The sequence below is a fragment of the Callionymus lyra genome, chromosome 16, assembly GCF_982586985.1.
Source record: "Callionymus lyra chromosome 16, fCalLyr1.hap1.1, whole genome shotgun sequence".
In the NCBI taxonomy this organism is placed as follows: Eukaryota; Metazoa; Chordata; class Actinopteri; order Syngnathiformes; family Callionymidae; genus Callionymus; species Callionymus lyra.
In genome coordinates, this window is record NC_141833.1 from 4,831,881 (window position 1) to 4,854,876 (window position 22,996).

At 37.6% G+C, this 22,996-nt stretch overlaps 1 protein-coding gene across 2 annotated transcripts in view; it reads left to right on the forward strand.

Annotated features, from left to right (window-relative positions):
• Window positions 1-3,122: 3,122 nt before the first annotated feature.
• Window positions 3,123-22,996, forward strand: part of tnr (tenascin R (restrictin, janusin)) — a 95,800-nt gene continuing 75,926 nt past the window's right edge. For both annotated transcript variants that reach the window (XM_087810789.1, XM_087810790.1), the window contains exons 1-6: window positions 3,123-3,187; window positions 4,375-4,537; window positions 5,914-6,390; window positions 14,216-14,335; window positions 15,585-15,728; window positions 17,168-17,283. In XM_087810789.1, coding sequence (XP_087666915.1) covers window positions 3,143-3,187; window positions 4,375-4,537; window positions 5,914-6,390; window positions 14,216-14,335; window positions 15,585-15,728; window positions 17,168-17,283 — 1,065 coding nt within the window. In that variant the 5' untranslated portion in view covers window positions 3,123-3,142. The remainder of the gene's footprint in view (window positions 3,188-4,374; window positions 4,538-5,913; window positions 6,391-14,215; window positions 14,336-15,584; window positions 15,729-17,167; window positions 17,284-22,996) is intronic.

Below are 22,996 nucleotides of genomic sequence, written 5' to 3' on the forward strand. Positions count from 1 at the left end.
TACAAATAAATAAATAAATAGTCAATGAATTCATTGTCTGACATAATTAACGATTATAACTACTATACAGTTTATTTCAACTTATTTTCGGCGACACTTTAAGTTTAACGTTCCTCTTATCGCCATGTCAAGCTGCACCTAAAATACATCTCTGCTCAAATCCCTCCATCATATCCACCCCTGGGCCTTTATATATTTACTCCTTCAATGTTGTGATGATCAAACATCAGTTTGCAGGCGGAGCCAAGACCGTAATCTCTGCACCTCCACTGTTTTACATCAGATTATCAGCGTCGGTTTTATCTTTTAGGGGAAGTGCTGAGAGAAATCATGCTACATCCTGATTTGTCGCTATGACGACACTGGAACAAGACGTGACAACCACTTGAATTGAGATGAAACAGCCGCATCTGGACTCATATCCACTTTGTTTCTTCCTTGACAGCTTCTCTCCATCATGCCACGCCCTCCCAAGCATCCCGGGTCCACTGTGCCGAGAGCCGGCCTGATCCTGGCCGCGTTTCTGATCCTCGCTCTTCAGGTAAGATTTATTCTGTTAAAAAAAAAGAAAAAAAAAGTCCTCTTTCAGGGACGGAGCTGCCCGAAACTCGTTCATGTTTCATTCTCATCTACAATTTTCAGTCCCTGGCAGCGGCGCTGGTCGCTCCACTCTGGGCTCAGACGCACTTTAAACCCGACTTTTTATGTATGACGGAGAAGTGATGAGTCAGATTTCTTGCATATTATCTGCACCTCTTCAGAGTTCATGCTGGAGTTATTGTTCAGTGGTGAGATGAAGCACCACTAAAGCTCTTGTTCTGGATTATCTTCTATTGTGAAAGGCACCTGCCGGTCTCACACAATGATACTACTATTCACATTTACATCCATGCATCGAGCTCTGTTGTGTGGAGCCTCATTTATAATGTAACACACTTGTGAAACTAAACAATTAAAACTACTCATCATCATTTTTTCATCTGAATTACCTGAAGTGCAGCTCAAGGTTAAGTATTGTTGCGCTCGTTGTTGTGATTGTTTCCATTATCTAGGGAAACTGAAAAAAAGTACTACACAATTGTTTAATTTCTGGAATAATTAATGTTCCGATCATATATGTAGTTACATTATTAACTACAAATCTTATGACTAATGTTTGTTTAGTCACTGTTTTTCTTCTAAATTTCAGAGTTTTCAATACAAATTTAGGAAAACTAAGGGGGCAATGAGTGAAAAATTGTGGAGGCACAAAGATGGTTATGGTATGGATGGACTGATGAAGCTTCATGAAACAGTGTCATGTTGTTTAGAGGTCAATAGGTGGCGCCATCAGTTTAAAAATGATGTGATGTTTCATTACAATAGTTGTCCAAAAAAAAGGAAAACAGTGCAGAGACCGCCATCTAGTGGACTCTGAAAATAATGACACTGCGTCATGAAGCTTCATCAGACCATCACTAAGTTATGGTGAGTTAGTGACAGGTTGCAAGTTGTGCGTCATGAGACTTACAAACAGAAAATAAACCATCAAATGCATTAAAGCACATTTATTTATACACTGTCATAGATGGGGTGATCAGTTCTAGCGGTGGTCAGGTTCATGTGGTGGAGAAAGGGACAAAACAGGAAGTAACTATACAAAATAAAACGACAATACAATGGAAGGATGACTAGTATCATTAGTTGTACCAGCCATTCAAATAATGGAGACGGAAGAAAAAAAGAGTTATCTTTTATTGTAATCACTCTATTTTAATGAAGGTGGTTTAGACTTCTCTGGTACTGATAAGAGGAACTATAAGAAATATTTTTGGATTCGAAAAGAGAAGAAAAAAAAAAGATGGCGGATCATTATGGTATCGTCAATGGATGGGAAACATCAACAATAAAAATAAGAGCCACAATATTGTGGAGGACAAATAATAAACAGGAGACTTAACCCTTGTTTTGTCTCAGGGTCAAGGTGACCCACAAGGGATACCAAGAAAAACATTTGTTTTCAGGCCTCCGGGGTCACCTTGACCCTGAGATGACACAAGGGTTAAATATTAAGACAATATTCTAAAATAAGCAATTCTAAATAATCTATAATTGATATTGGTTTTATTTTATATTTGTATTATTTTATTATTTGTTTACTTTGAATCTGAAACAAATAGGAATGTACAAAGCAGGAAAAAGAATAAATCCCAAATAAAAACTTTTCTAAATAATACTTTAAGAAGAGATTTTGTTGAATTGGAAAAAAACATTTTCAGTTATTTGTCAGAAACTTGATCTTAAGTTTTACTGTGACCACCCAGGCCACATTTTACTAAAATAAAAATACTTTTGTTCTGTTCAAAGAGGAGGTGAAGACCATCGTAGTAACTAGAGAAGACGATGGAGGTTCAGGTGGAGAAGTCGGACCTGCTGTGGGTATCCTTGATCTAGTCGTTCCATGGTTCTGAAAGAAACATTCTTGGCGCAGCTAATGGAAACTCTTGAAAATTCTAAATCAAAATAAGTAAAAACATACATGCATACAAAAATGTTTATTGTCATTTTGAGCATTGACACCAGACTATCCCGTCCACTCCATGTCAAGCAGGAACATTGTTTCTCTTCTTTTCTTGTGAAACTGAATATACACCTGGAATAATGATGCTCCCCCTGAGGTCGAATCGATGTGGATTTTGTGCGTTTGTTTCTCAGCGTTCAACACAAACACCATAGCTGGAGAATCATTGAGGCGCTCGTCATTGTTTCCTCCTTGTTCATCCATTCATCATGGTCGTCGACAGAATTTACAGTAGCGTGTCTCTGCAGGGCGACGCTCTCGCGGCTCCCAACAAGCTGGTCCGAACCACCAGAGTGAGGAGGCAGGCTCCGGCCAGGGATCCGCTCTCCTCGGCGCCGTCGAGCAACCAGACGCTGCAGGAGCAGCCGCTGGTCTTCAACCACGTCTACAACATCAACGTCCCGCTGGAGTCGCTGTGCTCCGTCGACCTGGACTCTTCGGCGCCACCTGGCTCGGGTGAGAATAGAGCAAGATGGAGAGAATCGCTGGTATGGGTTTTCAAACGATTTGTCGTGTTTGTAACAAGGCCCTCGTGCTGAGCTGGGATCCAAACCCGCCGTTGAAGGACCGTTGGATCCAGACATGCCGACCGAGTTCACAGAGCAGACGCTGGACGCTGATAGTCAGGTAGGTTTAGCTAGCTAGCTCCACGTTTAGTGTCTCACTTTGTCTTACATTTTGGAAACCGTTTCCAAAAGTAGAAAAGGAAAAGTTTTTGTCACATTCCTCCCGAAAATGTCCGAGGTTTGTCACTGCGTGTCATCAATCCAGGTAGTCTCCACCTCCAAGGGACTTTTTGTGTAAACAAAGCAGTGCCTGATCACAGGTGGCTGGAGGAGGAGTGAAGCCATTATTACGTCATAATGGACTCCGCTCTCATAACCTCTTGTTCGCTGAGATTTCAGACTGGGGAGAACTTTATAATTGTAATTCAATTTGTAATAACTTCAGGACATGGTCATAATTAGGGTCTTACTGCATCTTGGAGATGAAGAATTCAACATTTGCAACATGTGAGTCAGGAGATTTGGGTTTTCACATTAGTTTCCATATATATAATAATTACGAATATAACTTGTTATAACCTTTTGTTCCTATTTTTTTTTTACCTTGAGTAATATTAGAGTAATATTGACTTTTTTCAACTTAATTGTTTATATCATGGCATCCATTTAGAATCAAAATCCGAATCTGAAAACGTGTATTGCCAGTGTTGTAAACACAAAATTGGAATTGTTTCTGGTGCCAACATACAATTACATACATTTAATTTAAATAAAAATGTTGTTTTTTTGGAGTTATTCTAATTTTCCACTGTTGTTCAAACGTGTTAAAATTCAAGAAAAATGATTGTATTAATCTGTTTTAATGTGATCTATTCATTTAAATTACACACTTCATAAGGGGCCACACTATGGGCTGTGACTCTGGTTAGGGGCCGTACATCCAAATGAAAGAAAGGCCCCGAAGAAAAAGATCCATAAGATGATGGAGGAAAAAATATAATAATATCAATGAATTAAAACAATGACAATATGGAAAAATGAACCTGGTATTGCTTAAATTATACTCACTACTATTTTTTGTTTTTGAGGCACAAAATATAAAAGAAATAACTAAAGAAAATATTTTGAAAAAAGTTTAAAGATGCAAAACCAGAAGTTATTTGAGCTATGTTTTGGGATGACATTTTAAGACTACTAAAGATGATCAAGTTCAAGGTGAAGGAGGCTGATGGAACTAATGATGGAAAATAACAAGAGAAAAATAAGAAGAAAAGAGTCTCAAGGTTTGACACGTCTGATCTCTTCCAGGTGACCTTTACTCACCGTATCAACATTCCAAAAGCGGCGTGCGGATGTCCGGCTACGAATGCACTTCAGCAGCTGGCCACTAGGGTGGAGATGCTGGAGAGGGAACTGTCCATGGTCCGAACTCAGTGTGGGTCGGGATGCTGTGGGGACAACTCCGCCATGGGTCAGTATGAGTCAAATGAAAGAGTGGATGAAAGAAAACCATTAAACCGAATCGCATTCAAGCTAATGAAAGATGGACAGCAAGTCATTAGGTTCTTTTTGTCGGCGTGATTGTGAACGCGGCGCCACATTCAGAATCATTTTCGGCAGTAATTTCTGCTCCGGGAAGAAATCTGAGCTATTATGTGGAAATGTTCCACACAGCTGGAGGTGCTGCCGTGGTTTTTTTTAAAGAGGGTTGTAATTCAACAGAATGATTAGATGCATTACGGCTGAATGATTATATTTGGCGACACCCTCAACCCCAATCAAGTATCTTCAAAAAAGCCTGTGACAATGTGATTCTCCTCGGCAGACTCCGAGCTGAATGTGAATAAGGAGGAAATTCTCCGACGATTAGCTTTTTGGCAGCTTCGGAAGCAAGACGACATCATTTATCTCTTAACGCCACACAGTCTGTTTATGGTTTTTAAGATGAATTATAACAAAAATAAAATATTATAATGTACTAATTAGAGACTCTAATGGGTAAGGTATCGGGGCCAAATCTGGCCCATCAAGTCATTGTATGTGGCCCAACATCAAGTTGATAATGTTGGTAACGTGACGTATGAAGGTTCCAGTGGTGGAGCTAAGATAAGTAACACAGATTATTGAAAACAACAATTCCAACTGTTCCTATTGTTGTTCTGGAGGAGTTCCATTTTATGAACATTATTGAAGCAAAAAAAATTAAAAAGACACAAAATATATCAATTCTCTGAGCCCATTTTGTACCGCGACATAAATGAAAAAGGTGGGATTTAAAGAAGTACATCAGGTTAGTTCCATCTGAACTATTTGTCATCAACCTTTTTGGTTTCTGACACACAGTTCTGTTTTAACTGAAATATCAAAAAGAAAATTATCTTTTCAGAATCAGAATAAGAAAACTTTTTTTCGTAGAGGTATTACAGAATATAAAAGTGAAATTAAAAAGTAAATAACACACAATAAATTGAAATGAAATAAGAGACAATCAACCTTAAATTGGCATATGAATAATTAAAAATTAAAAATAAAAAAATACTAATATTATCATTTTATCTAATAAATAATATTAATGATAAAAACATAAATCTATGTACATATGGTAATGTCTAACTGTGTTGTTAAAAAGAGCTCTGAATAACAAACATGCTCAGTTTCTTGTCAGGGAACTTACTTTTTGTGTTGTCAACAAACACAATTCTTCAACCAGCCAATGTTTTATTAAATTTACAGTTTCCTGTGTCATGAAAAATGAGCTCCTTGGCGAAGGTATACTGCGTCTTAGTGCTTTTTTAGATGTTGAATGCGATCAATTGGTTACAAATAAGTGATTTGTTTGTTCTCCAGGACGTTTCGACTTCTTCCCCGGATGCAGCGGCCACGGCAGCTTCAGCTTGGACATTTGCGGCTGCATCTGCGAGGACGGCTGGTCGGGCAAGAACTGCTCGGAGCCCCGCTGCCCGGACGACTGCTCCGGTCAGGGGGTGTGCATCGAAGGCGAGTGCGTGTGCGACCGCGACTTCGGCGGCGACAACTGTTCGGAGCTGCGATGTCCGTCCGACTGCTCGGGACGAGGCCTGTGCATCGACGGCGAGTGCGTGTGCGAGGAGTCGTTCACCGGCGACGACTGCATGGTGGGACGGTGTCTGAACGACTGCTCGGACCAGGGCCTGTGCGCCAACGGCACGTGCCAGTGCCGGCCCGGGTACGTGGGCGAGGACTGCTCCCTCGTCTACTGCGCCAACAACTGCAGCAAGAAGGGAATCTGCAAGGACGGTTTCTGCGTTTGTCAGGAAGGCTTCGCCGGAGACGACTGCAACTCTGGTGAGTTTCTCTCTTTTGAACCTTCAAATCCATCCGAGCTTCAATGTTTTTTCTCAGCCTAATATCATCCCCTGACTCACAATCAAAGCACATCTGCCGGCTCAAAGTGTTTTTACAAAACTGACAGATGAAGGCAAAAGAGCAACAAAAACTTAAAGAAAAAAAATCAGACTCATGTATTGGAAAATCTTCAAAACAAGTTCAGGATCCTCTTTGCATGAAGAATAGGACAAACATCCAGAACACATATAACCTGCAAAAATATATTATGACATTATAGATATACCATTCTAACACTAGAGGGAGCCAGAAAGGCCATTTAAAATCCTTTTGATTGGGACTTTTAATTTTCTACCTGTACATTTGTTTCCAAAACAGTACCAAAAACAAAGCAAAAAAGTACAGATGCGACAACCACACAACAGACAAAAATAGAATGAATTGAAAAATGATTTATCACAATAGTTCCAAAAATAAATACATTTAAAAAAACGAGTTATATTTAAGGAAACTCAAAGCCCACCACAAGTCGGGCATAACATAACAACTCAAGGAGACTACAAATCAAAGAATAACACACACTTTGAATAAAATGACAAAAAGTAGAGTCAGGCACAATGAGGACTAAAACACTATGAATGAGAAAAAAGTAATCCACGAAGAGAGAATAGAGAACGTACATACCAAGAAGTGACGATTATAATCTGGAGCCTGTTGCTGCAGGAGAGGTAGCTGTAAGATCTGCTGTTGAGGTGTTGACTGTAAGATGAGCTGCAGCTGCTGTGAGAGCCACAGGCGCCCTGAAGCTCAAGAGGACATGAGCCAAGACATGACAAAGAAAACCTAAACCAAGACTATCAACCACTGAGACCGAGATAAGAACCAAGACCATGAAATTTGGTCTCAAGAACTACAAGTGCATATTACATGGTAATAAAAACTGCTGGACAGGCATACATTGAGATTTGATTTGTATTTTTAAATAAAAAATTGAATTTATGGACATACCTTTAATTATTATACATGGTATAATGCTTATGTTGGGTGGAAACATTCTGTTGCTGATTTTTAAAAATCTAACAGAAGTTAGTAAACAATAATATGTCCAATTTTTTACATTTTTACTTTACATTTTTTAAAACTCTTTTGAGAACTGGACTTGACACAAAATATTTCTCTAAGGGGCCCCATTATGTACTGTGAATGCCATGAGGGTTCAAACAAAATAGGTGTTAAAATAAATGATTACTTATAATAAAAGTATACAAAGAATTCAAGCTAAATCATTTCATTTTTAAAGCTCCTCAACATATCATAAAAATAAATAAAAACAGAAGCAGCTTTTTTAAAGTGCATCAAAAGTGGATGTACTTGAAAAAAAGTTTTCGCTCTTTGGTAACAACCATGTTTTGCTCAAAGTTGCCGAAAAACAGTCAGTTTTTTATGTGAAAATCTGACACCAGATGGTAGAGGGTTGAAAGAAGGAGACATGAATCATGGATATTCAAATAAGAGGATGTTGTCAGCAATCATTACATATTTTCCTAGTGTTGTCTGGGAGAACCTCTGCGCTGGGAATGCTGCAGGAGAGTGTGAGCGTGCAGCAGAAGGTGTAACAGCCTTCATTTGTCAAGAGTCACACTCGTTCTGGGAAGGGAGCTGTCGCTCCAATCTCACATGCTTTTGTTCAACGCCGGGCCTCCCTTCTTAACTCTCTGATCCTCTCCCACCACTGGGGGCGTCACTCACCAAGAGTGAGGGATGAGGGGTGACAGAAAGGAGTGATGAGTAGGAAGAAGGGAGAGAAAATCATTTGGCTTCAGTCGTCAGTGTGTCTTCTCCATATCTCCAGCAGGTTAGGGACTGTGAATTGGTAATTTTGTTCCAATTAGTGTCCGAAAAAATCCAAGGCACGCAGCAGAGTGAGCGGAATAACAGAGCAGCTCCGTCTCAAGAAAAGTATAGAGTCTGATTTTCCTTCAATTATGACGTTCTATAGTCTCCCGCCTGTCGGAGAGCAATAGCAGAATTTAAATGTGTCTCTACATAAACACGCTAAGTAGAGATCAAGTTGTTTTGAGGGGCGTTCTATCCTGACAGCGGAGGTATTCCACCTCCATTTTAATGACGCCTCGGTGGGAAAAGAGTAAGAAAACAAAACACTGACTTTCTCGTTTAATCTGTTTTGAGACAGCGATGTCTGGTGTTTATGTTTCCTAATAGCTCTCGAATTGAAATAGCGCCACCTAAGAAGAAGCTATTGGTGGATCAAAGGAACAGGCAGATGGATGATGGGAAAAATGCAGTAGTTCATCAGATCAAATGATTAAGTTGAAAGTTTTTACAAAGGTTTTATTGACATTATTTAGTTTATTACGATTGCTGGGAAATATTTTTTATCAGCAATATTTGTTTCAATGACCCCGTTTATCAATAGTGGATTGACTTCTTTGTATTGATGTTTCCGAAAATATTGAGAAATATCCTGCACATTTATTTAGTAATTTGTGGATAATATACAATAAATCTAGCGTGTGAGTCATTCACCTCAATTTAGAGGTCAAATAACAATCTAATGTATGTCTCCGACCTTTAAAAAGAGGGAGGTTCAAAACATGATATTAATAGAGCATTTCATTTGAAATTTTGACAAACAGATATATTTATTAAAAATAACTCTTCGTCATCTTCCACCAAAGTTGCATCGAGGGGTTCTACAAGGAGGCACACATATTCCCCTCCATGCTACTTCTTACAGCTCTTCCAGGGTGATCTGAGTCTTTGCCAGGCCAGCTATGAGTCTCTTTAGTGTGCACTATGTTTACTTATGGTACCTATAAAAGAAAAAATATCTTCAAATATTTGACCTGGAGGTGGTCGCAGGGTAGTGGGTTTTGAAATGTCTCTGGACACAGATTTGAGTACACAGAAAATACTATGAGACATGTCCTTTGTTAAACTTCCCATTGCACGTTTCCATTTTTTCGGAATACTTGAACACCAGATTACGATCTGCGTATACTACGTCCAACCACCAATTAAAGTTAAAACAGTTTTCAGTTTGTTAAAGCCCAAACTGAATAACAATATTACATTTTCTTATTTCGATTTTGTAGAGTTAATAGTCTGAGGTCTAGTGGTCGCATCCATGACCTTGTATGTCTTTTTTTGCTCTTCAGATGCTCAAAATAGCAAAAAACAGAGAGGGAATATCAGAGTGTCAGAGGACCCAAACACAAAAACAGTCTTAACCACAATAGCGTATACAAAATTCTTAAAAAAAAAAAGTATTCCAAAAATGCTAATCCAATATGGGCTACAACTTGGGCAAGTACTAAAACAGAATCAAAAATCCAGAACACAGCAGTCATGGTTACGGCTGGAATGGAATTCAGACCGGCAAGCTAAAAAAAAGTTTAAAAAAAACGTACTTAAACAGAAAACACTGACAACTTCAAGAACAGTCTCAGGAATATCCAAAATAGCCAAACCTGACCTTAAGCTGTGTCTCAAATCGCATTCTTGCGTACTTAAACTTAGTACTTTTAGTGCAAAGGTGCGTCTCAATTCTTAGTATGCGAAATGTAGCGCGCCATGCACACTAAATTGGCGTAGTAAAACGCCCACAAAAATGAGTACGGATCGATGGACACTTTTTACCCTAAATGGCCGCCATCTTCGTGACATTCACGTTGTAAGTTACGTCACTACCACTCAAATGGAGGCGGCAAGAGAATACGTTGAGAGCGACACCCCCTTGGTTAATAATTCATCTTTATACCGATGTAAGTTTTTCATGTCATATTTTTAGTTTCTCATATTTCTTGATCAAAACGTGCAAAACGTGCTGCCAGCAGGTGTCGCTGATAGTGTTCTTACAGCTGTTTGCAATCATCATTAACAAGTAGTAGAAGAAGAAGCTGTTGTGTCTTTTCTTGTTAGTGCATGGCGGCAGTGTTTGATTTCAGACATATACTATCTGTTGAGAATTTGCGTTATAGTTAGTACGTACAATTATCCTGATTCATACTATGCTAGTGCACTAAAATAAGTGTGCGATTTGAGACCCAGCACTTCGTCGGGAGATGCAATCCACTAGGGACCTCTTCCTGTTTTGGAGGTGAGACCTCCAATAATGAGCTCAGCCGTGCACACCCACCTCCTGCTATCAAGGTAGAAAAAAACAAACAACAGAATAGTAAGTAAACTAAGAAAAAAGGTATAAGGATCATGACAACTACTGCTTTAAAAATAAGCATTTTACTGTTATTTTGTCCCCTTTTTAATACAGAACTAGCATTGTGTTTTCAAAAAAAAGAAAGATAACTCTGGATACCTTGTAAGAAGTGACCTTTTTGTTTCCACGCTGCTAAATGTCCTCCTGGTGAACCAACGTTTAAAGTTACAGCTGGAGTTGACCTCAAACTCTGCTGGACTTTCAACAGTAACCGCTCCTCTTGCTGCCATGTTGAATTGTGTCTCTGGAATGTACACACAAGGACATAAAAGACCATGAACTGTAAATGTTGAGAACGACAAGTGATCTCATTATGTGCTTATTTTTAATCATCTACCGATCAACAGCATGTCCTGGTGTCACTAGGGACTAATCGTGTTTTTGTAACATTACTACCTGCCAAAGTACCGTCAGAAAAATTTAATTAAAATCCTTTTTATACCACACTTAGTGAAGAACTAAGAAGAGATTAAGAATTTAGAAGATATGTCAGAATTAACTGTTTGTCGGTAAAACAAACAAACAAACAAAAAAAAAAAATGGACATTTTTGGTAAACAATCAGAAATGTTGATAAAACATTTTGTTTTGTTTTTTTCCTTTTATTTGATTCTTGAAAGTCATCTGTATCCAAGACGATTTGGAATGCATTTCAAATGCTAAAAAAGTTTGGAATCATATTGAAACAAATACATGCCATAATACTGATAAAAACAAATACCATACTTAATAGTACTGTTTCATTGCATTTAGGGTTCAATGCTGTTGTTTTTTTTAAATCAGACATTTTTTTTATAATTTAAAAAAAGTAGCAGTACATTTGAACACAAGTGACTAACCACTAAGGTACTCTTACAGCAGGTGGTGGTGTGTTGAAAAAAAGAATATTGCAAATGATATGTCATTTAAAAAAACATTATTTAAGGACAGGTTATTCCAAGAAAAAAAAAAAAAAAAGATTATGTCATGTCATTAAAATGTTCCCTTGGACCTTATCAACCCTCACTTGTTCAGTTTCAGTGAGCTGGTTGAGCAAATTGGCAAGAGATTGTCCATTATAGGAAGTTCCCTGAAGGTAAATGAGTCCTCTGATGGCGTTCTCACCTCTAGTGTCAGCCGCACAATTCAAAGTTTGAGCTCACTAGATAGCACTCGTTCTGCCCGTAATAGAATACTGATTACATCTAATGAGACCTCTGGACTCCGGGCGAGATTCCGGAATAACCTTGAGTCAGTCTGTCTTTGGAAACAATAGCCCTGTTAGTTTTTCATAGTTTGGGTGTGAGGGAGGGAAGCGTCGGGGTCGATTAATCAGGAGCCGTGAAATTATTCCCCTCCAAAAAGTTCAGTTGGAATAAGCCACAGTAAGATTGTGCAGATGAATTGAATGATTCATTTTTAATTGAAAGTGGAATTTAATTATTTTTGTAAGTCAGTGGGGATAATGAATATGATAATTATGTTTTGGGGTGGAAAATGTATGAAATAATGCACGTTAAAATTATGTATGAAATCTATGTAACGTATGGAAATACTGTGATACCTAATCCTGATATTAAAATGTCAAAAATACAAATAATAAATAAACAATGTGGAGCAAGAAGTAATAATATTAAGAAATCATTTTGTTGCATTTTATAGCACACAGACAGACATTTTAAAAGAAAACAGTAAGGCAAGGATTTTAAAACTTAAGAGAGCTACAACAGTTAAAAACTACACAACATGAATAGACTAATGAGTATATTTTTGGGTGATTTTTAAAAACTTTTGTTGTTGATTTCAGTGGTTGGTTAAAATGACCTGCCTGGTGATTTTAGCTATTGCAATAAGATTAGCTTTATTCCATAAAATGAGTTTTCTTTAGATGAATATAATATAAACAAAATCAATAGTTAAAAAAGATTTTTTTCATTGATTTTAAAGGATTAAAAGACGCTGCATAACATTCATGGCGTAGATATATTTATTATTCATTTCAAGATGTTGCTTTCATCTTGACAGTTATCTCTTATTTTCTTAATGAGTCGTACTAGACATGTTTTCCACCGAAAAATCTATGTTGATCTCATGCCTCAGGAGCTAATGTTTGTATTTTCCTGCAGCTTCCCCCTCAACATCCACTACGTTGTCATTAAATCTCTGCTTCTGCGGCTCACATAACATCACCACGAGTTTTATTATTCCCCACGTGTACGAGAAGAGGCTCGGTCTGATTGATGAAATAAGCCAACTTAAGCGAATGCCGCTGGAGTTTTCCCCCGGTGTAGGTTCACTGTTTCGGACTACTTTCCAGCGCCCGGCCATCTGTCGAGTGCGTGGAGGCGGCTGAAATAGCCACTGAAGTGTCCAAAGAGTCTCCTGGGAGGACTTGAGGTTGTGCCGTAGAGCCGTGCATCACGGGAGGAAGAGTTGATGAGAAGGAGAGGTTGTTTATTACACATTTACACCTGCCTCCAAATCCTCTTTCGCTCTTTTCCTCGGGATTTATCTCTCTCTCCATAACACTGCAAATGTTCTTAATGTCCACTTCACGTGTTGAAGTGCCTTTATCCGCTGACTCTCTCTCACCTCTGACTGTGTGGATTCGTCAAGTTACGGTCAATCATGTCCACATGTTGTCCTTCAGTTTTAATGAGGAGGCGTCAGCAATTCAGATTATAAATAGAAATACACTCATACACATTTAAAACTCATGTTAAATCAATAAAAAAAGGCATACAATTGAATAAAAACCAACAAAGTGTTCCACTTATTTATCTTGATAGTTGAATAATGGAATTATAATGTATGGATATAATCCTCTGCAAGGAAATTCATCTTTAAATCAGATTTATGGTCTCTTAATGAATTGTTAATCTACTTATTTAATAGTTAATCGTACACTAAACTAACCTTTGGATCCACCAGAGTTAAATTCTTATCTAAACTGGCCCACATTTGATTTAGATTATATAGTTTTGTAATGTTTTTGTGTTGTTTTTATTTAATCTGTTCCATGTACTTATTCTCTTTTTTTGTACTTGTCCTTTGTTTGTAAACTGTCTTCGTAAACACGCGTTTAATAGATAAAATGTATTACTATTATCTTAACTATATAATCAAAGCTTTCTACTTTTATTTCTAAACCCTCTGATATTTTGAAAGATGGAGTCCCTTGTTCATCTCATAATACCTTAGATTGTTGATTCAGACTCAGGAGAATATCATGTCATGGGTGGCAAATGGCCTGCGAGCCACAAGTTTGGGACCCCTGTATTAAAGAAAGTAGGTGATATTTCTTATCCGACATCTCTCTGGCGTTCTCGTCCTGACTTCTATTCGTCCTTCTTTGGCCTTCTCCTCATGGTTTTCTTTGTGGTTTTTGTTAGCAGGGAGAGTCATAAACTCTCTTGTTTATGCTTCCACACTGACATTCAGCTCCACCTCCATGCTACAGATTCTGATTCAGTCACGTTCACACTCACGGTGCCACGAGCTGCTTCCAAAAAAAGCTTTCTAGTGTTTTTGTCTGAAGAAAAATGCTTTTATTTAATCATTCTATGATTAAAAATGATGAACATCTCCTCTCCCTTGTTTTCTTTCAAAGTGGCTCCTGTCATGAACGTGAAGGTACGAGGCGTGACGGATCAGGTGATCGACCTGGAGTGGGAGGGTCCAGTGGTTCTGACAGACTTTCTAATAACATACACGCCCAGCAGTCCTGGAGGTGAGTGTGTTTTTTAAAATTAATATCATTTTAATGTTGTAGGATACACCCTTCTTTATGATGTTACTGTGTTTATTCTATGTTGATGCTGGACTTAAAACTAAATAATAAATTACAATTATAATAGATCGTAGAATCTCACTTTTTCACTTGGTTTAATACATAATCATGATTAATCTGGTTGAACAAATCAATTTAATTGGTTTACCAACAGCAAAAAAAAAAGTAAAGAAAAAAAAGAAATACAAATTCCCCCCCGCAGTGTACTTTTGGTCGCGGTGAGAAAGTAGAGCACAGACCACCTGTGGAGTAAAAAGTAGTTCTGCAACTCTTGCAAAAATGAGCAGTGCAGGTGTCCTTGTATTTACTGCAGCAAGACTCACCAACAAAATAAAATAAACAACTCAATAACCTTTCATTTTGTCTCCTGGTGTGGTCATGTGATCAATCATTTCCTGTGGTGCATTCAAAAAATGGAATACGTTTGCGTTTTTGGTTTTAAAATTTAAAATTATTTAATCATTTTAGTGAATCTTTAGTCGATAACATAATAACATATTTTGAAAGTATCTTCATCTCTTTGTGAGTCTGTTTTTGTAGCTGGTTGATGCTACTAGCTGTGGATAAATATTCCCTTCTGTCTGGAATATTAAACATTTATGGAAATGTGATAAAAATGAAAGAAAAATGGATTGTCAAGCGTGTCAGAGCACTTATCACAGTTAAAAAGCTCACTGTCAAAAGTTCATGCTACATTTTCAGTCTCGCACCAAAAGTGGTAGCGTAGCTAAAATATGTTTGGTTTTCATTCTATCTGATGTTTATAGGATCGTTCAGGCAGGAAACGAGTGATAAAAGTAAGTTAAGTTAATTTACAAAATAAAATAACTTTTGCAGATGATTAATTGCTTTTAATTCATAATATTACTTCATAATCAAGGGGAGTTGACACGCAAATCCATTCGTCATGATGCCCCTCGCTTCTCAAAAACCCAAATCAACTGTTTTAATTGACAGCTGACAGATCCAATAATATTTTTTAATCAATTTGCGAACCTTTCGACAAAGAAGGGGGTCCGTTGGTTTATTTTCTTATTCGTGAGGGGCTGGTCCAATCATCTGGACTTTCACAAACATCGCTTCTGTGACTGTGAAGTGTCAATTACATTTTAAATATTCTTTTATCTACACAAGAATAATGTTTCAAGCGTCATACAAAAACTTTGGATTTATTTTCTTTGTCTGTCAGGTGTGCAACTGGAGCTCAGACTTCCTGGAAACACCACCACATGCAGCATCTCCGGCTTGGACGCGGGACTGGAGTATAACATCAACGTGTTCGCCGTCATCAACAACAGCATCAGCGCTCCGGCCAGCATCACCGTCTCCACCTGTAAGTTCTTCCAGTCTCACGAGTCACACAGATTTTAATTTGCTGCACAAAAATAGTCGACTCGCTCTCCATCACCGGTGCCCACAGAGGAAGAGACTCGGCAGCTGCTCTCTTCCGACTGGTTGCCGTTCCCTCCTGTATCGCCTGCTTAATGTCACTCAAGCTGCAACACACACATGAACACACAGAAAAACTCCTCTTGTCTGAGCAGTGTGTGTTGATGTCAGGTCAACTGCTGAAATATTTATTCACTGAATGAATGTTCGAACTCCAGCCTGACTCAGCGCCTTCCAGCAGTAGTTAACATATGTAGCCATTAGATCAGCTTTGGCTCCTATTTGCAATCTTTCACTGAAGAATTAAGTTCCAGTGTTTAAGTGAAGGCAGGGAGTAGTAGTCGAACGTGCTGCTGTGATTTAATGCTGATGTAATGAAGTGGTATCTAGATTTAATGATTTATAGTGATAAAATACACAGAAACTTCAGAAAATATTGTGGTTTTAACTGTTTTTCATGACTAAAAAGCATAATTGATTATACCAAAATCATGTGTGCACTAATTCAATTTAATATGTAATTTGTTTTAATGTAATTGTATTGGGTTATTTGAGTGTAAAATGAATAAAAAATATATGTATTTAAATTATTATAATATACATGAAGTCGCGTCAAAATAGAGCATATTGACATTTTGTGTATTTTTATAAAGTATTTTTGCCTTAATCTTCACGGTTAAAATTTTATTGTACACTCATTAATACAATATCTTAAATTCATTTTTTTTAAACTGTTTTTATTTCCATTTGATGCTATCCATTTAAATCGTATCATTAATAAATATATATTTTAACTTTTCCCTTTTTTATGATTCATTGACTCTCATATTACTATAAAAAAATGTTATCATAACGTAATCCTTACTATTTATATATGTATGTATATATACTGTGTATGCATTTTTTTTTTTTTTTTTACCAGTTCGCTTGGATTTACTTTTATTATTAGTTCTACTAGTAGTAGTAGTAGTAGTAGTAGTAGTAGTAGTAGAAGTATTAATATTATTAAAATAAGTATTATTATAAGAAAACTATCAAATACCATATATTCGATACAGTATTGTATTCCATTCCAAGTTTTTTATTATTATTATTATAGGAAAAAAATGTTTAGGAAATTTATATTTAAAAAATTTGATGACTGCTCATGACAGAACATAATATGGAACTCCAAAAAGAAATGGTCCAATAATTGGTAAATAATAGTAAATAATAAACTCTGAAAATGGAGGAGCGATAATAAATTGGGTCAACAATTGCCATATACAGAGAGGAGAATTAAATGCAGCAGAGAGGACCCGTGTCTTGGAGGCGAGAGAGCAGTGATTTATGGGCTGTGGGGGTCACAGTAGAACAATAATACATCTCAGGCTTCCTCTCCAGACCTCTCCAATCCAGACGGTTTAGTCTTCAGATCCATCACGGAGACGTCAGTGGAGGTCCAGTGGCAGCCCTTCTTCTACTCGTTCGATGGATGGGAGATCAGCTTCATCCCAAAGGTAGGTTCAACCAGCACTTCATCTAAATGTGGCTCTTCAAGGCTGCTGATGTCGTTTCGGAGCAAGACGTGGCTCTAAAAGTACAGTTGAACTTTAAACCCACTTCAAATTAGACAGGCGGATTGTCTTTAGCTTTTTAGCTATTATGCGGATCATCCATTAAATCCTTTTTTTTTTCAAGAGTAACCCTTCACTAGACTCAAGTGCATCCAAATCCAGAAAGGAAAAACCTTTTCCTTTTTAATTCGGGCCAGAAACTCAGGTAGTGTTGGTACTCTAATCTCATGCCCTCTCGCAGTAATTGGTTTTCTCCTCTGGGGGAGATAGTCTTTGTCATAGCTGGCTGAAAGCTCTAAATCTGGTATTAAGATCACTGCCTTATTTATTTCAAGTACTTTCAAGGATTTAAGTTTCTGAACGTGTGACCCTTAATTTCACTTCAACCTCCCCTTTCCTTTGATCAACAATATTCTTCCTCTCCCACCACACACCGCGCTCAACCCTTCACTCCTCACCTTTGGGCTCTCTTCTCTCGGTTACGCTCTCTTGTCCTGCTGTGAAGGTAACCTCCAGCCTTTTTCACAATCCCTCCTTTTGCTTCCCCTCTCCACACCGCCGTATATCTCTCCACACTTTTTTTTTTTCCTCTCCTCGTTTCAGCCGCCGGGGGAAATCAAATTATGAGTTGGCTGTTCTGCCCCCTGTGGCTTTAATCCCGCAATGGGGATTGTGAATTTTTTGACAATCTTGTAATGGAAGGAGGCATGAAGGCTGAGGCTTCTGTGTGCAAACACACGGCCGGCTGCCTTAAAGGAAGGAACCAGGCTGGAGAAGAAGAGTTAGAAGATATGCTTGGACTTAAACTTTCAACCCTTTCTTTCAAGCCATATGGTGGACTTAAATTACTACATTTTCGTTTACTAGAAAGTTAGCGAAGCGTCGTGTGCTGCTCAATTACCGATTATTAAAGGTTAATTGACAACCACAGAGTGAGAAGGATTCATTTTTTCAACCATGGCATATGTTGTTGTGGGTCAACACATATTAATTAACTTTAAATGTGTCCGTGCATTTCTTCTTTCACATCGTTTCTACATATATCTTTTCTAACTATTTTCCCATCATTATCTTGACTTTAAATTGACCAGAATTTTAAATAAATCAAAAACATTGTATAGAAAAACAATATTTAGTTTTACTTTTTGTCATGTTAGGAATCTGACCTAATGCTTTCACTTAGAGTCACATGTTTTACTTGTATACAAGAGAGAGAGTAGAACAGAGTTTACATGTCCGTCTGAATTCTGTCTGAAGCATAAAGCTGTTAGTTCGCTGTTATATCTTCTTCACAGTTTCGCAAGCCGTTAATTATCTCACTCCAAATATTTCAACCGAACACACACTTGAATGAGTTATTATCCTCAAGGTCGTGTGGCTTTTACTTTTTCAGAGACCTGCCACGAAGACATCTATACTCCCACATTCCTCACTCGCGCAAACAGAGATGAAAACATTCAATCACATGTGTTATTATATGGTTTATTAAATTAAAACATACTTTAGCTAAGCTATCCCTTCACTTCACTTCACGTTTTAAGAAAGAAGAAAATCCATATCAGCTGATACCGCTGTCATTAGTGGCAGTTGTTATTGTACAATCACTCCTTATGGGCCAATAGGTTCCAACTACGTCTCGATGGACTCTCAAAATGACCCGGGGGGCCACCTGTGGACCTTTGCATTTATTCATACGGCCCTCATTAAGGCCTAATTGAAACTATGAATGGTCGTTATAAATGTTTTTGACAACCGCCTGTTCATTTTTAAATTTTTAAAATGAGTATTCATTACTATTTAAACCAAAAATTAAAGCAAAATATGTTTCTGTATGTTGCCTACATTTTCTATTCTAGTTCTTGTGTCTTGTGAAAAAATTGCTTTTATATTTGTCCGTAGTTATTTTATGTGTTTATATAAATAAAAGTAAGTATATACAATGACAAAAAATATAGCTTGATTTTATATTGTCTTTGCACAATTGCAGTTTTTTAATATAATTTGACAGTAAATTGAGGCAATTTTTTTTATTTATTTTATCTTTTGTAATGACTGCACAACAACCATTTTTTCTTGATTTTTTTTAATGATCAAACAACGATTCGGTGACCTTGCTATGGCGTTTCGTTGTCAAGATGTGTTCACTGAAATAGTTTTTTTATAAAACAGAAGCCTAATGGTCCAAAAGTGGAAGTTACTACATAAGAATACATAAGTACAACAACAAGTTTGGTGAAGTACACGGGGAAGCATGGCTCCATGATTTGTGATATTTGAGATATTATACATTATTTACATAGATGCTATATCACAATCTCTGTTATTGCTGCTTCTTTTCGCCTTCAACACTGCAGAAACTGACCAGAAGCTGTTTCCTTCCTTTTGTGTCTTCTTGTTTAGACTATTGAAACAGTTTGTTTTTGTGACCAAACAAGGAGGCGCTGTCTCGCCTGCAATTAATACAAAACTGCAGATTTCTGACCCGCTCTAGTAGAAGAACTCACATTTCCCCGATCCTTAAAACTCTTCACTGGCTGCCATTTTCTTTCAGGATCAATTTTAAATTTCTGGTTCTTACTTTAAGATCTATTCATGGTCAGACGCCTCCTTACATCAGTGATCTGAGCCAGCCTTATAGCCCAGCTCGGGCTCTGAGGTCTGTGGATCAGAATCGGCTGATGGTTCTTGAACACACTTCCGGACCAGAGGAGAGAAATCCTTCCAGGCTGTTGCTCCTAAGCTTTGGAACGATCTTCCTCTCTCTCTCTGTTTGATGGATCTACTGACTCCTTCAAGAAACATCTTAAGACTTTTTTATTTGTGCAGGCTTTTCACAGACTCCTTTATTGTCTTATGTGTCTTGGCCTTTTAAAGTATATATTTTAATTGTGTATTGTTTTTGATTGTCAAAGCGCTTTGTGACCCTGGTCTAGAAAGGCGCTTTACAATTAACAAATAATAAAAAATAATAAGTTACTTACTTACTAACAAATCTCTTCACAGGCGTAAGAATTGTGTCAAACTGATCATCACTACAAAAGAAATGTTGATTCACGTTAACATATCGTGTTTATCAGAGAGATTCTAAAAAAAATGGATTTCCACCCACAACAATCTCTTGAGACCGTCAGTCAGAAAAATAGAAGACGGCCAGTGAGAAAACTCTGATGAGGTCAGAGGAGAACGGCTAAAATGGTAGAAGAAGATGGTCAAGCGGCAGCAAATTCAATTACCCTGTTTTAGATCGAAGGTCAAGAGAAGAGCGTCCCTGAACGCAGCATGTAAAAACTCCTACAGGTTGTTTTAAGTAGCGAACATTCACCACTTGCCAATAAATAAATAGAATTGGATAGACCTGGACTTCTGGGAATCTAAATCTTGTATCTACAGGGATGCCGTGATCAAGGTTCATTTTTTTGGCGTACTATTTTTTTTACAAGGGACGTCCACAAAGTCGGAATCAGCTTTCATTAGAATCTCTTCAACGCTCCACATTTTCGAGGTCGGAGAAGAGGGTTGGAGATTCGGTGGAGTAGCAACATCTCACCATCAGTGTGAAGCTGTAATGCAATACAAAGTAAACAATGGTCTGTTTTCAACTTTTGTCCAATCTTCGCTGCAAAATAGTCGTTAAATTCTGGACCACTTATGGGGAAAATATAGCCAAGTTACAACGTCGACCCTGATGCAAATGCTAGCATTAGCATATTTAACTTTTATTATCATTTTAAAATGTCCATTATAAGAAAGCTGTTAGTAAAGCAACCAATCCCATGATCCCACTGTGACTTGTGCCGTTATTATTTATTCCCCTACATTATTTTCCAAATCCTTTGGTTCTTCCTTGCATTGTTAACCTAAATCTAAAAAAAATACATCTAAAAACACAAAAAACAGAGGTCAAAACACTAAAACAACAAATTAAGGAAGAGAAATACTGTTGCCCAAGATTAACTGTATCTGTAAACGTTGTTATATTGAATTATTATTTTAAATGACAATTCAAATTGAGCTGTGACGTACAGTAGGTGACTGTAGTTTTAGAAAAACGTTTATTCATTCATTCATCCCCAGAGGGGAAACATACTTTTATGGAAAATCCTGGATGTACATGATAGTTTGTAACACTATCAAATTTAATCATGTGTTCCTTCTTTCTTTCCAAGCTTTTTACTTAACAATTAATGGAAATCTGCTCATCCATTGTCGAGGTATTTCGCTAACAGACAGTGAGACAAACGAGTAGTTTCTTGGCTAATAAAAGAGTATTGCGTTGAGAGAAGCTGCCAAGATGCATAATAATTAACATGTTTGATTCATATGTGAACCAGGCAAAGATCAACGGTCGCGACATTAAGTGTTGCTTGTTTATATAAGAGTTGCGCTATATAATCCACATCTGCATCAATGAGCAGTTAATTCACATGTGGAGCAAATTAATCCACGTGTTTTAAAGTGACATTAATTGTTCTAATAATGTGGCGCCACAATTACATCGTATATATTCATCTAATTAGGCACTTTTATAGAATATTAATTCACAATGACACAATCACCTTCCATATTTGATGGCCGTGTAAATCTCAATCACCTCGTCGTCTTCAGCTCGATCCCTCCGGCCCGTTATCAAAATGTTTTAATTGCTAATCAAACAGTTTCACATTCTTGTCACCTTTCGGCACTACTGAGGAAAGGTGATCGCAACACTTAACCAAGCAATCTACGTTGTCGTTCTTCATCCGAGTCACCTTGTCGCTGGCAGGAATTACATTCAATTACCAGCAGAATGGCTCAGGAGGATGAACACGATGTTCTCTTATTATGACTTATGTGGTGCAATTGAGCTTTTTATTCCAGGGGTTTGTTCAACAGCACTTGTTAAAAGCAACACAACATTAGCAATGTTGTCGCTCCGGTAATTTGGTTAAAGCGATTACAGGGATTACATGTGTAATTACAAGCTGCTGCAGGTTCAAGTTTGCACTTCCGCGGCTTTTTTGGATCTTCGGAGGCGCGGTAGGTGTAACGCCTGTCATTTGGCAGGGAGTTCATGTACAATGCCAGCTCCGAGCAAGCAGCTGGGAAAAGCATGGACTCCATATGGATGAATGTCACGCCTGTGGAAAGGTACAGCGCTGCTCCTGCAGAATTAAAATCAACAGAGGATATAGAATGATTTATGAGCAGCAGCTGCCGTTTGACGTTCATACGGCAACCCATCATCGTTTTGACGATTGATCTGGTACAATTCAGTTGAATAATGTTCTTCTAGTTCAGTGTTTTTCAACCACTGGTCCGTGGCACACTAGTGTGCCTTGAAATTGTACCTAATATGAGTGAAGTTTGAATTTTGGGTGAATTATCACTTTAACCCAGAAACTCAAATCCAAATGGTTGGATTCAACTTTACAAGAGTTGAAAAAGTTACTTTTTTTTTTTTTTTCAAACACTCAAAAGTTCGTTTTTTGAACAGTAAAAATGAATGTAATATTTTTTTGTATAGAAAATGATGAATCTTAATTGGTTTTAATCATTTCCAATTGGAAGATTTAAAGCTCATTGGATGCATTTTTCTTTACACATAATTTGAAATTCCCATTCCAATAATTTATAAAATAAAGGTTCTTCATTTCATTTCATTTTATTTGTAGCCTTT